General features: G+C 32.4%; 1 protein-coding gene across 9 annotated transcripts in view; it reads left to right on the forward strand.

Annotated features, from left to right (window-relative positions):
- The window catches only part of LOC117109882 (WD repeat and FYVE domain-containing protein 3-like), a 75983-nt gene that overhangs the window by 45726 nt on the left and 15143 nt on the right, over window positions 1-15114 (forward strand). For 3 of the 9 annotated variants that reach the window (XM_033252329.1, XM_033252336.1, XM_033252332.1), the window contains 16 exons: window positions 1077-1118; window positions 1901-1948; window positions 2188-2373; window positions 2519-2720; window positions 3293-3364; window positions 4029-4091; window positions 6223-6309; window positions 7719-7766; window positions 9761-9893; window positions 10799-10985; window positions 11525-11580; window positions 11740-11784; window positions 12295-12388; window positions 12907-13002; window positions 13175-13252; window positions 13716-13934. In XM_033252329.1, the coding sequence (XP_033108220.1) occupies window positions 1077-1118; window positions 1901-1948; window positions 2188-2373; window positions 2519-2720; window positions 3293-3364; window positions 4029-4091; window positions 6223-6309; window positions 7719-7766; window positions 9761-9893; window positions 10799-10985; window positions 11525-11580; window positions 11740-11784; window positions 12295-12388; window positions 12907-13002; window positions 13175-13252; window positions 13716-13934 (1656 nt within the window). The remainder of the gene's footprint in view (window positions 1-1076; window positions 1119-1900; window positions 1949-2187; window positions 2374-2518; window positions 2721-3292; window positions 3365-4028; window positions 4092-6222; window positions 6310-7718; window positions 7767-9760; window positions 9894-10798; window positions 10986-11524; window positions 11581-11739; window positions 11785-12294; window positions 12389-12906; window positions 13003-13174; window positions 13253-13715; window positions 13935-15114) is intronic. The other 6 variants (XM_033252333.1, XM_033252337.1, XM_033252330.1 and 3 more) reach the window with 5 other exon arrangements.

Consider the following 15114-nt stretch of genomic DNA (forward strand, 5'->3'; position numbering starts at 1 on the left):
TTTTAAAATCATATAGGATACATAATACGATCTATTAGACAAATTTCCTTATATGTTATGTGAAGTATACTTTAGATTTTCATTATTATTGCATGTATTCTTTTCCATTTGTATTGATGTATATATTTATACTTCAAATGTGTTTATATATATTGATATAAAAATAACATGTTTGATTTGAATATAGGAATGAATATTTAATTTTTATTGCATAATTTATTCATAAAACACATGCACTTTGAAGTTATTTTCACTGTATTTATTGATGTAACAATTGCAATTTATTGCAATTTATCATTTTTTTTCTTTGTCTTAATTCTGAAGACTACACATGGGCGGTACTTGCAGTTCTTTAACAATTTGGGCAATTTTGAGGTTTAACCTGGCAATTAATTCTTAATCTCATTATTGAGGATTCATATTTTGATACATTTCAAACTCTAAAGCCAGCATATAGCTTCAGATTTTTATTTTTCAGACTTAGCAAAACAATGTTTGAACAGATTGTCTGATGATAGTATATGTTTTTATTTGATCATATCTGATAATCATTCTGTTAGATGATCTTTTATATTTTTTATTTTATACTGATATATCACTTTCAAATTTAGACTGCTTGTAATTGTGATAAAAATACTTGCTTTGACAAGATTTGAACTGAGAAATTCAGTATTAGAAGATGGCCATTCTAACCACAGCTCCAAAACAATAACTAATTGTGTGTCTTTCCATCTCTGGAAGTCTCAACATGTTCTGATCAAACATCTATTGAGTCTTAAGCTCTTTACTCATGTTAGTTTTATGCGACAACTTTATGTGAATTGCCTATATATGGACATGATGATATCATCACATCCATATATGGGCATAGTTGATATCCATATATGGGCAAGCCACAGGTATTTGTCACACAAAATTTGATACAGCTTCTGAAATAAAATTTTGATAGTACATGTCTGGCTTTAGTTTAATCCTGAACCCACTATGTATAGTCACATTCTTATATTTTCATTTGCATTAATACGTTATTTGCTATTTTCTTCATTATTTTTGTTTGATTTTCCGTATTTTAATAGACCCCTCATTCTTTCCCTTGTGATGAAGAAGATTTGACTGTGGTAGGTATCTTAGTGGGAAAGAGTGAATATTATTTAGATTATATGTTTTTTATAATCCATGTTTTTAAAGTTTGGTAACATATTACCAAGGGTTTGTTTAATGTAATGATAAATATACTATTGTAGGTCCAATTGTCAAGTGAATCACTTGCGAGAGTATTTGTATTTGGGGATGTATTGAGTATACGCTACGATAGTACATCAGGTTGTGTAAACCATCATTCCTATTGAGTTTCCTTTGGCAAATATGTTATTTTTTGTTCATTTAATTTTCCATAATTAAACTTATTTTTCATAGATTCTTTTTTATATTTTCTTACCTTTATTATGAATTCAGGCAGTAGATAGTGATAGCAGTAGGATGTATATTGGGCCATTTTTTTTTTCTATTTAAAAAACTGCTTTACTTATAAACATTCTGCCAATTATTAACATGTTCTTGTTAATATCAGTATGTATAGATATTATATATATATGTATATATTATATATTATAGATATTATTATTATCAATTTCACTATCATTATATTCACTATTATTTTTGTTATTGTTATCAATTAACATATTATTTCAGCACCAGACCATTAATTATCATATTAAACACCTGCTATCACTAACAATGCTTGCACACAATCATGTTTAACCACCTGGACAGGTTCATTAATTATGTGATGATGGAATCTCTTAAAACATACTGTAACTTACTAAAAAATATTAATTGCAATTTGCTATTTACTAACATTTTTTTTATATTTATATATTATCTTTTAAAAATTTCTTAGGTTGGGGACGAAACTAATGACATTCTCTCCCCGAGTGAAGAGTTTAAGGTCAGTCTATAAAAATGTTCAGCTTAATATGGGCCATATATCCTTTAATACCTATAATAAAATTTTATCAAATAATAAAATTGATGGTAAAAAATATCATTAAATTATAATAGATTATGATTGTTATTGTTTGATGTGTCCATCAACTGGCAAGTACAATGTTGTCTGATAATCTATTCCTTTTGTACAACATTATCTGTATAATATTTTTGAAATTTTTCCTGCCAAAATTTCCATAGTTTGTTCCAGGGTTCATGCCATTTTTGGCAAGTCAGAACCAGGATAAATCCGGCTCATCGCATGGCAACCTAACAGATCATCCCGCAAGGAAGCTAGTCATCAATTTTTTGCGTGTCATCATTGTTGATAGTCTGTCATTGAGCATGCCCAGTAAGACCCCACCTGTTTTGGATCTTGTTTTGGAGGTAAGTAGACAGATTTTACATGCCAACTTTCCTGTTCTCAGAACTTAATTAAAATAATTATGGAATTGTCAGCACACTTTATGTGGTAGCGGATATGCCCACATATTCGAACCTCATTTTTCATTATTTTCTGTAATTTTTATAGGCTACACCAGAACGTGCTTCAACAGCTCAAATTCATGAGTTCCAGACTGAGATGCTCACCACATTAATGGAGCATTTCCTAATGGCGGATGTTCTGATTGGTGAAGAGGCTGCATTGCCATTGGTTACCGGTGGATCATACAACAATCTGATCCATAATGTTTTTTACTTTGCCTCCCGGGTTGTTGACAAACTCTGGCAAGGTACATTTTCTATAGAGTACTACAATGTTACGTCATGATACCATGTGATACTACTCCTTTGCTGTCGGCGATACAAAATGCGTTCAATCGGACGCCATTTTCTCCACTGACAAACCATTGATCCCAAATTCTAACGTAATTATTAAGATATTGTATCTTAGTTTTTCTTTGTAAATTTTAATTGGTGATTAAATGTGTGTGTTTGATAACTAATATAATGCGAGCTTTCATGTTTTTAGTTATTAGGTTTGAAAATGCCCTATTCCAGAAAGCCTATTCTAAACCATTAAGATTATGAAGTCATTCGGGCGTAATGAACGGTAACCAGTGTCTGGTTGACAGCAAAGGGCGCCACCTGGTGTTGTGATGACACGACTGTTGTACTCTATATTATGTTCAATAATAGTTTTAGTGTTATTGCTGGTATTGTTGTTTTGGTGTTGCTGCTGTTGTTGGTTTTGTTGATATATGTATTTTGTATTAGAAAATTAAAAACTTTTTTTTTATGACAGGTTTTTTTTCTGTCAGTTTTATGTTGTACTATTGGTTGATGTTGGAAACTTTCTTTGCAGGTGTGTTTACAAAAGATTCTAAGGAAGTGTTTGATTTCATAGCACAGTTAATAGCTCAAGCTAAGAAGAGAGGTAAGATATTATTGTAACTTGGAGATTAATTAAAGAACTTGAATATTAATTTTAACACTTTGGTGTTGTAAATTTGCTTCCATTGACGGAATTACCTATTAACTTCAGTATGTATCATTATAGCAGTGTTTATCCTTTAATTGTGGTAAATTTTCATCATTACAATACTTGCTCTCATTTTGATACTTATCCTTCCATTGTGGAACTCTCCCCTCAGGTTTGGATAATTGGTTGGGCCACCAGCAAGGAGCAAAGCAATAAACATTTGTTGTTTTTTTTTTCTAATAGAAGGGGTGGGTTGCCTTGATCTCAGCAGAGATTAGGGCTTATTGTTTCCTTATGGCCAAGAAGAAAGTTTTCTTTTGCTTTCTAAGAGTTAGGAAGAGGGTTTTCTTTTGCTTGCTTTAGGCTTATATACAAGTATAGAGGTAGAATAAGCCCTAGTTTATACCAATTAAACAATTTACAAATAGCTAAACTATCTTTTTTTCATTATTGGGACTCACAAGTAACAGTATTATTGTTTAATAGTCATAGTAATAGATGTTGATGTTTTTCAGGTGTATGTCCAAGTCAATTTAAATTTTGTTTTATTACTGTACCTGTGATTTTATTTTGCCATTCACATTTAATTAACTGAATATACTCTTGCACCCAATCCTAGAATCCTTTCCTAAATTCTGGGCAATTTTAAGCGCCGAATTTGGTGGCAAGAAAGACAGCTCATGTAAGTGTACTGCACGGCCGTTCTTTACCCCCATGGTTTTACCCCCATGATTTACCCCCATTATTTATTTATTTGTTGGTTGTGTGGCTTAACTTTGGTTTGATTATAACAACACAGCACTAACATTACATTGTGTTCAGAAATTACTTTTAAAATATAATTCACATTTGGTTGGTGAATCATTTAAATCATATATTTTAATTTCCTTTTTTTTCTGGTAAAATACAGTGTTTAGATTGTAAAAGGGGGTTATATAAATAACATTTTAAGGTGGGTAGGGTGACATGAGAGCCTGGCATGGTTTGGATGAGGGTAAGGGTAGGTGCAAGGTATTGATTAGCTAGCATGAAGCATTCAGATTTCGTACAAAAGCATAAGTTAACAAGGGGTTGGATGAGCTGACACGGTTGTGTCAGAATGGATAGAGAGGCATGAGCTAACATAACAGGGTCAGATTAGGTAGAGGCATGCTCTAACATTGAGAGCTCAGATGCAGTATGGAGCATGATCAAACGTGACATGGCTAGGGGCATTAGCAAAATGGAGGGGTCTTGCCAGAGATGTGGGTGGACATTACAGAAATTTTGTATGAGAATGTTACTGTGAACATAGCACAAGGTACAGCATAACAGTAACATGTTTATAATCTGTTAGCCAATGTAATCATGGTTTATTTGCCTATATATGGGCATAATGATGTAATATCATACCATATATGGCCAAATCACTGTATTTGATCACTTGGAAATATTAGTATGAACAGAGCATTGTGGTTGTGATGGCAGAGCTAATGCTATTGTTATCAACATTGACACTTTACCAGAAATATGGGACAGCCATCAAGGTGAATTTTATTTTGGTAACATTTTACATCCACATGTGTTCCCATATTTAAAATGCGTCTTGTGTTTTACCAATTACATTTTAGTTATTTCATCCCTTCATTCACTTCAAATCTCTCATAAATCCCTCATTTAACTTCTCTCCCTCATCCCACCGATACACATTTTCATGTTAAAAACAATGTAACTAATTGTTGCTGGTGTTTAACAATCCTTTGCTATTTTTGTTACCTATTTGCTTTATGATTCAGAATATTATGCTTGTATTCATTGAGCTTATTTTACAGTCAAAGTGCAGTATACACTTTGGCATTGTTTAGAATATTATTATAGTCAGTGGTGTAACAGCTATGAAGGTCATTCCACCTCAAATCAACCAACGGCAAATGCACTTTTGTCTCAGATTCACTTCAAATTTTTATCAAATATTCCCCAATCATTCATATAAACAAATCTGAAGTTTGAGCTTTGTAGGTCCAAGTCGTTCCGAGATATGGCATTTTAGTGAAGTTAGTTAGCGCAAAATTTAGGCAAAAAAATGCTGTTTTCAATTTTGTACCATTTTCAGGATTCAATATCTTGGTTGATTAGAGGTGGAATGACCCATGAACTCTTACTGGCTACAGCCGGGGCCCCAGACGTTAAAGGGCCCTGGGATATTTATCAGCATTTTTGCCCAGAGCTAGGCCTTAAGGAGCACAACATGTGAAAGAATTCATAATACTTCCTTAAAATGTCATATACAGTGATGTGGACGGGGATTTTCTCCAGGGTAGTAGGGCACTAAGAGGCCTTAGCCGGGCCTCAGACCTCTTTGTTACGCCACTGAGTATAGTGCCAAGTTTGCTATATATTTTTATATATAGTTTATAGCATACTGTATAATACAATGATTTAATCTAGACAAAATCAATTAGATCTCCCAAGCCTTTGATAGTGCCACTACTGAATTGAGATGAGATGATCATGAAGCCTAGACTCTCTAACATATGCTTCTTCCAGAATCTCCATATGCTTCCTCTGCATTCTGTAGAACGACAGTCACAAATACATCAAATTTTTATGTGTGGTCCCTTTACCATGCTTAGAAACTAATTAGCAATATAGTATGCTTTATCTTGGTTTTCTATTAAGGTACATGGAATAAATAATAAATTTAATTGCATATCTCATTTTATATATACTTTTGAGAAAATATTTTCCTCAAAAGCATCTTGATTCTTAAAAAGAGTGAATGTTTTGCATAAAATGTTAGTTTTGTTGATTTACATTATTTTTGTCTTGTTTAGCACGTGGTCTTTCACTGGATAACATCTACCATTGCTTGAACCGTACAATAATGTTTCAGTTATCAAGACCACACAGTAATGTTGCAGGTAAATAATTTAAATGTATTTGTGGTAATAGTTGCTATTATGTTATCTCAGCTAAAGACAGTGAACTTTAAAATTATATTTTGGTAAGTATCACACTCATTACTACCAACAAATTTGCTGATTTATGTCATTCCCCAAGTGATGGATTTTTTTTTCATTTATTTCAACTGGTGGTGTGATATAGCTTGGTAAGTTATAAAGGTGCAAGAGTCCCAAATTGAAAGAAGCCTCTTTCAGAAGATCGGGTTAAATGATCATTCTTAACACATTTATTTTTATTTCTTTACTTGGTGATACCTATCTCTAGCTGACTTCAAGGAAATAATTAATAATACATTAGTACAAATATCATCATGAATTAGTAAGAGTTTTAAGTATTATGAGAGACATCCCAATTTTCCCAGAGACTTGCTTTGGCCTTCCAACAAATTTTAACTCCCACCACTTACCACTTTGTGCTTGCAGGTCATTTCATTATCTTATCATCAGCTTCATCTAGTTCTGTTCTTAATCCATGATGTAAATCAATTTTCCATGATCAACCAAAATTTGTCAAGCAGGCATACATTTTCCATCTTATATTTATTTCCATCTCTTCATCATCATTTAAAAGCTGCCTGAAAATTATGTTATTATAGCTTCATGTATACATCTAACATCCTATAATTAGGAACATTGGACTACAAATTGTTTCGCCATTTAACTCAAGGGGATTTTACCTTTTATAAGACTCCTACGCTTTGAGTTGGGTATCCACATTATCATTAAATACCACCGACCCTCTGGAGTGGTTGGCACAGTGTTGTGGTTAAGACTTCAAATCATGAAGTCAAAACTCCCTTGTGTGCTTGGGTAGGGCGGTAGGGCAATACCCACATTTCATTTCATTTATTTATTCAGACAAGTGTCTTGGGGCCCCAAAAGCAACAAAATCTCCATGACAAAAGTCTGGAGCCCCAGAGGTCTTCCCAGCTGCATCATTGGGTACCAGCAAATTGCTGAGAGTAACCTGTGGTGGCGCTGTAGCATCCCATATAAGGAAGCATTTCACTTTCTCACCTGCAAATACAGGTCTCCCTCTAATTAAAGACCACCTCTAATTAAAGACCACTTTTCTATGGTCCAAAATCAACAAATGTCTTTTATCTTTATTATTCTAATTAGAGACCAAAGCTACTAAAAACCATGGAAACCCCAACCCAGAATTGATCTTTAATTAGGAGGAGACCTCAGTTAGGAAAGTTAATTGTAAGGCAGACTCTTGGTACTATGACAGACCATCACTTCCAAGACCAATGTGGGACCTCGGGCCAAAATCCTCACCACTCGTTAACGTACTGCAGTGTACTTACCACTAATCTTAGTTTGTAGTAAAAAAATACTTCAACATTTCTTTATTAACCAAACAGGGAATAAAGAAGATTCTGGATGTTTTCAAATGCAAATAGAAAGCAAAGGCAAGTTATGGCTCCCTCGCATGTCAGCCAACGTATAACCTACCCATAATGCTTTGCATATCTATCTGCATGTCCTTGTTTGTGAAAAAAGTGAAATTTAACTAAGATATAATGGATTGCATGTATTCCTAATCAGTTTCATTATTTCCCTGAAAAAAAATTAATGAGGTAAATGAATCTAAATATTTTTTCAACGGGCATTATTCAGTATTAAGATAATCAATTTGAAGCTTTGTTGACAAGTAAATTGTTAACTAATAATATTATATTTTTGTATTGCTGTTATTGTTATTAATGTTATTGTTGTTTATTTCTTATTGTCTTTATTGTTGCCATTATTGTCAGTAAGGTTTGTTATTGTTCCCATTGTTATTATTATTATTATTAAAATAAAACATTCAATCTAGTTAAATTTTAAGTATATTGACATATTTCTTTATTATTTAATTTTTGTTAATTCTAAATAAATGTAATAATTTTTAAAATTTTTTATTAATTCTTAATTGTCGGTATATTAGATTTTAAATTTTAACATAACCCATATAGATAGGCCTACATTATGATGTTATTATATTCTTAAATTTTTTATCTTAGTGTAATTTTTTAATGTAGATTATTGATTAATGAAAAATATTATTTTATTTTAATACTTGTAGATATTTTGTTAAATTATATTTGTAGAATTAATAATCAGTCCATAAATTTACATGTTACCCGTATCAATATGCATGCTGAATATTGCATTTATTAATGGCAATTTTTTCAAGGTATATATTGGCAAAAACTTTGCATATTACAATTATTTCATTAATGATGTATATTTTGTGAAGTTTCCATAACTCATACATCCATTTGTTGATTTATCTAATTTGTATCTTTCTTTTATGAGTTGTTTATTTTGTGTTTAGACATATCCTCGGTGTTCAGCAAATCAGTTCATTTGAATTACCTACCTTGTTAGTGAATTTTTGATAAGTCTATTTCGTGAATACTTACCAACACGAGCATCGCGATTGGTTTGTGTGTTTTCCCAGGTTTTATCACAGACAGCCTATCTTTAAATATTCCATTGTATGTGTATTGTATTGAGGAAGCTTGTGGTATCTTGCCATATAGTTGTAAGTGTGTGTGTGTGCTAAACTTTCTGTATAAGTTTAATTAAATAATTTCACTTAAGAAACACTAAAATACCAACTAGAAATTGCAAATTGCAAGTGAAGTGCTGCGAAGTACAACTGCATATAAATGTTCTTTGAACAAAATTACTGTATTTATGCGAGTCAAGTGAAAATAATGAATAATAAAAATATAACAAATAATATGACACACCACCCATTGTCTATTATTAGAACACTTCTCATTGGGTAAATTTTCGTAATTTTTCATTTTTGTCAAAAAGTGTCTATAGTGGTGAATTATGGTTTAGGTTTTTTTTAATAAAGTTTCAAAAAACTCTATGTATGTGGAAAATGTAGTTGATTACCAAAGGTTACAATTTTTATTTTGAAGACCTCATGGTCTAGGAAGTGTACATTTTTTTATGGGGCAAGTTTCCAAGGGCAGGTTTTCTAGGGGCGAGTTGACTGCCAAAGAGTGTTGCCATCCTAGCTAGTCTAGGCGTAGAGTAGGATAAGGCTAGCGCGACATGCGGACGTTGGTACGTGTTGGTTAGTCTACAAACGTCGCCTAAAATAATTGATTTTACCCGGCAGAATGAAAGAAAGAAACTCCGCTTTTCAGTCGTCTTAGGGACTTGTTTTTTGACAAACAATGACCTTTCAGAGGTCAAATTGCTGTCAAGAATATGAATTGGCTGCTTCGCAGCAATAAATTTCATAAAGAAGTATATATACAATGTAGTTGTATACTGGTGTGGATTTACCTTGAACATGCTTGATTTACCTTTGATCTTTATACATTTGAGACTTAAACCTGTGTTATTTTTATTTATTTAGGTTGTATATCTCTATATTTATGTTGCTGTTCTTTATTAGATCTCACAGCTCTCTTAGAGGCTTTGCATTGTCTGACAACCAACCGCAGTCTTGTGTTCGGTCCAGGTAACTATGAATCAGAGTTCATAGGTTGTCTGTGTCATCTCCTCTTCTGTCTCACGGCTGATGCAAGGTAAGAAATAATTTTCAAATAATTACTGTTGGAATAATATCATTTTTATTATTTTAACGATGGATTAACTAGCTTGGGAGCTACGGCCATTTTAATTGCTTTTGTTAATCCTTGCCTACTTAGATTTACAGTCTTATTCTGTATTGTGAATTTTGTGGGTTTTTTTTTAGTTTTATTTTACTGTATGTGCAAATTGTAATGTGATTTTTATAAAAGGCTAAATAAAGAATGAATGAATGAATGAATCTGTCTATTGTATTTGTTGCTTTAGTTTTTTTTTTTTTTTTTTTTTTTTTTTCTGAAATTTTTTCTATCTGAAAAATTCTGATTTATCTCTATATTCTGTGTACAGGTTGTACTTTCACACTATCCCATCTTTACTAATTTATCACTAATTAAGAAGGAATTCTCTATATAACCTCCTACAACTCACTCACTCTATTCTTTTTCTTCTTGCTTTCAATTAACAATTTTTTTTTTGTCTCCAAGAGTTTTGAACTTCATAATTAATTTTATCTTGTTTTGTAATGTTGCTTGTTTTGTTCGAAAAATTTCTCGAGTGTTTTCCTTTGATGGTACCTCCAGATTTTCACTTCGAAGATTTCATAATTACTTTCTTTCTGAGTTTCATATTTCTTGCATCTTGTTTAGTGACTTCTCTTTAACTGTTAACTTTGCTTTATTTGTGAATTTTCAAATTGGTTTTCTCTTGCTAAGTGGCTTATCAATTCTAATTTAATTTGGTAATTTTGTCAATGCTTGCATTTTGCTTAGTGACTTTTCAATTCTTTTAATTTCAACTCAACAAGCATTCTTGCACCTTGCCTGGTATGCTCTGAATTTTTCTGGGCTTAGAGGGATTCTAATGTAGTTATTAGAGCAGCATATTTTTTCTTGCTTGATAGCGGTAGTAACACGTGTTCCCATTGTCAAACCAGTGACAGCGTTAGAACCACCACATGGCACGTAGAACCGTTACTAAGGAACAACGATAAGAATGAGTTGACACAGAGTAGCAATCAAGAAGGACAGTTGTTAGTAAGAAATGCTGCGAGGCGTGTGTGGGATGAACTTATTCAGTGTAAAAAACAGGTATTTATGCTATACGTATTTTGCAAATAATTACCTGAATAAATAAACTAAAAGCATCCCTCCAAAATAATAGAATCTTCCACCCTGAAGCACTTTACAACTCAACACTATGCTAACATCCTCACTCCCTTTTCACTGTGATCAAGTATGTATTGATCACTTTATACAACCAATCAGTGAAAGATAGCACAGGATTTTTATATTTCCAGTAAGCATTATTAGATGGTTGATTCTGGGGCTGAATATTAATTTTGATGCTATTTTTAATAACTATTTTCGTGTTTTTGGTATTGACCTTGAACAGTCAAAATCTTTTAATCAATATTTTTAACAATTTCATTTTAATTATCTGTTTAAGTAATCAATTTCAAGTATCATCATGACCTTTTAAATATTTTTTATCAATTGAATTTTAATTGTAATTGCTTTCTGTCTTTGTAATGCCTGCGAAAATCAAATTTCCAGTTGCTTTATTGGAAAATAAATCTTATCTTAATAATCAATTTTTTATTGTTTAATTTTAAATTTCTATTTTGCAGCTTATTGAAGACATATTTAAACTAACATTGCCATGCAAAACCATCCAACATGCTTTGTAAGTTGCTCAATCAATAATTAGTACTAAGTGATTACTTTATTTTAGCCAAATTGATACAAATATCTGCTAACAATTATTAATGCTTCTGGAAAGCGATTTATACAGTAGATCAAAAATGTATTTTTCCACAAGTATTTACGTTTCTTATTTTCATAGAACTGGTGGAAAATCATCTCAACATGTTGATCTTAGAATAGCAAGGTATTTAATATTTATTCTTGCCTTTTTATTTCTAATGAATGTAGAGTTTTGAACAATAGCAGGTCAATTTAAAAAAGTTTGTGGAAGCAAAACAATTTTAGGATAAATTTAAATAATTTTAATTTTATAAAGAATTTTAATGTATATTGTAAATCACATGCAATTCAGTTTCAATTGACTGCTATTTGTGATAAAAATAAAATGAAATGAAATGAACAAATAAGTAATAAAATAAATATTATATTCATTGCAATAAGTTGAGCAGCCAAAAAAAATAAATAAATGAAAAATAAAAAATAAATAAATGAAAAATAAAAATATAAAAATAAAACAATATTAAAGTTGTGTTAAGCTCCATCTACTCTATCAAATTTTATGTTACAAATTTGTGTGATGTGCCCATATATGGGCATGATGACATCATATTATACCCAAATATGGACATATCAAATTTGTTAGTGTGGACAGAGCATTTCTACTTTTAATGTATATTTATTTGTTTGGATTTAGGGAGACTATGTCTGAACATGCCAACAAGATGTGGTTGGAATACATTAACAAAGAGAAGAAGATTTCTGTCAGAGACTTCCAACAGCAGCAATCAGTAATTAATCAATCAATTATTAATCAATTGATTGATCAAAAATTGATCAATTTATCAATTAATCAATCAACAATTTATCAGATCAACCATGCCTTTGTATGTGTGTGATATAACATCACCATTCCTATGTTAGGCAAAATCATGCAAATTCATTGTTTATGATTGATTCTGTGCCTAATGACTAGAGAAACACTCTATACTATATATTACATAAGTATATTGTTTTACATTGTTTATTCTTAGCCATTCCGACCCTCTTATTGTTATTGATTTAGTGTCAGTCGTAGTGGTAATAATAATAAGTAAATGAACAAATTTTATTACTCACCCACTGCACTACTCAGTCAGGATATTTCTGCTCCATTCCCCGAAGTCCTGTTTACCGCTCTGGCTTCGTATCGTAACAAGGGAGTGTATACATAAGTATAACAAAAATATAATTTACTCTACTTACTGTTATTATGCAACAGTTTATGTTACAGATGATTATATGGTTTGTTTGCTTTTTTTTTTATTAGCGTTTTGCACGTGTTGGTAGCGGCCTCACTCGGTTAGCTACAAAGAAGCTTAAGAGAGAAAGCAGTATACAAAAATTCCCTGTGTTTGGTATTCAGGTAAATTTATTTTCCTTACAATATAATTACAATTTAGTAATTTACTGGATTTCAGGACTTGAGTGAGCTTTGTGATATGGACATTTTATCTGCAACAAATCGAGAATGCTGGTATTACCCTGAAAATCCACCTTAGATTTTGATTTTTTTTTGGTAAATATTTCCTCCATAGGATGCAATAAATTGTACGCTGACGCATGTCGCAATTGTTGATGACCTTGTGAAATTACAGTACAGCCAAGCTAAAGAGGTAATTGTACAAATTGGGTTTACTTTTGTCTACATATATACTCTCAGTACTGTCTTGAATTGAACTAATTCAATGTAAATTATAATAATAAATGAAAACTTGTGTAGAGTACTATAGTGTTACGTCACGATACCACGTGATACTACTCCATAATGAACGGTAACTTCCAGAGGGCGCCACCTGTTGTCATGACGACATGACTGTGGTACTATATAGCGCCGGTGTCCTCCACCCAAAGTGGCGCTTATGGCACTTTGATCCTGTACAACATGAACTTTCAATCTTTGGAATAGAGCAGCGGATGGTCAGCCAGTTCACCAGGGGTTGCAAGACACTGAGGCCCACAGGACCCCAGTTCATATTTAAGCAACTAGGAAATATTAAGTTACTTCCCTGTATTAAATGGTTATCAGGGCCCTGCTATTACTAAAATAATAACTGTATTTTACTCTGTATTTTTTAGAGCCAGCAATATTTTCAAAAATACATTCAAACAGAATGGAACCAGATGGAAGTTGAGTTGACAAGAGAGCGAGGACTGTGGGGACCTCCACATGGATCTAAACTGGACAAGTGGATTCTGGACCTGACAGAAGGGCCGAGTCGCATGCGTAAAAAGATGATTCGCAATGACATGTTCTACCTCAACTATCCGCACATACCAGATGTTTACAAAGACGCGGTAAGAACAGTTTGTTTACTCAAAACTTACTAGGATGAACTGCACTAAACACCAGAACTCCCCTTCAAATTAATAGAACCACCCAATCCTGAGTGTAATATGATGACCCATTTGAGTGGGTGCATAATTTATTATTGTTATTATTTTAAGCAGTCAAACAACTAATAACAGTATCAACAGTGATCTGTGTAATTTTAGAATTTATTTTTCTGTTGACATGATTGGATAATTCTAAACACATAACTAGCTCTGTGTTTCCATTGGTTTATTTGAAAATTCAATTCATATCAATGACATCTTGCTGTTAGTTGTAGTTTTTTGAGGTTTTATTATTTATTTTTGATTCAACCTACCCCATCTTTTATGTTTATTGTCATTCATAATCTTTTTTTCCCATCATGCAAGAGCATTGTGGATCGAGTGGTCGAGACATGCCACATAGCCATCAAGAATGTTCAAGTAAATTTGATTTCTTCGTACTTTCCCATATTTCTAACAAGCTAGCCTGCTGCAATAAGTCCTCCCTTAGCTTACAGCTCCTGTAGCCTGTATTGAGTCATGTACCACTGGTGCTATTTTACCCTGCTATTGTTAGGCCCTGTAATTGACCTTTCCAGAGTGCCTTGATATAACAGTTCGTGCCACGATCGAGCCATCTCCCAAACTAATCACAACAGGACTAGAAACACACACATCGACAAACACATGTTTTACATACTGTATGTTTACACTGTTGGTCTGTTTTGTGAATACTTACCTAGGTAAACCAACCAATTTATCCAGGTAAGTATCTCACTCATAGACTACCAACATAACTGCTAATTTGTGTACTTTGTCAAACCTTAGCAGCAATTTCCAAGGGGTGGGATTTAGTAGAAAGATCCATTGATTCATTAGTCTACTATAAAAGACTTAGGCCTATTAAATCATGTAGTGTACCAGGTATGACTTATAGGCTTCTGATCAAAAGGTCGAGAGGTCAAGTCTGAGACTGGTTGCTTGTTTGCATCCTTAGCAAGGCCTTTCCTACCCACAGACTACCAACATCTCTGCTGATTCAATTTACATTAACTTACTCAAACAATGTTACACTTGGTTTTTTTTCATTTTATTTTATAAAAAGAAGATATATAGAATAGTGGGGAATTTGATAGAATAGTGGGGATTTTGATAGAATAGT

Source organism: Anneissia japonica, unplaced genomic scaffold, assembly GCF_011630105.1.
Source record: "Anneissia japonica isolate Jap-2015-1 unplaced genomic scaffold, ASM1163010v1 scaffold585_len4108843_cov191, whole genome shotgun sequence".
NCBI classification, from domain to species: domain Eukaryota; kingdom Metazoa; phylum Echinodermata; class Crinoidea; order Comatulida; family Comatulidae; genus Anneissia; species Anneissia japonica.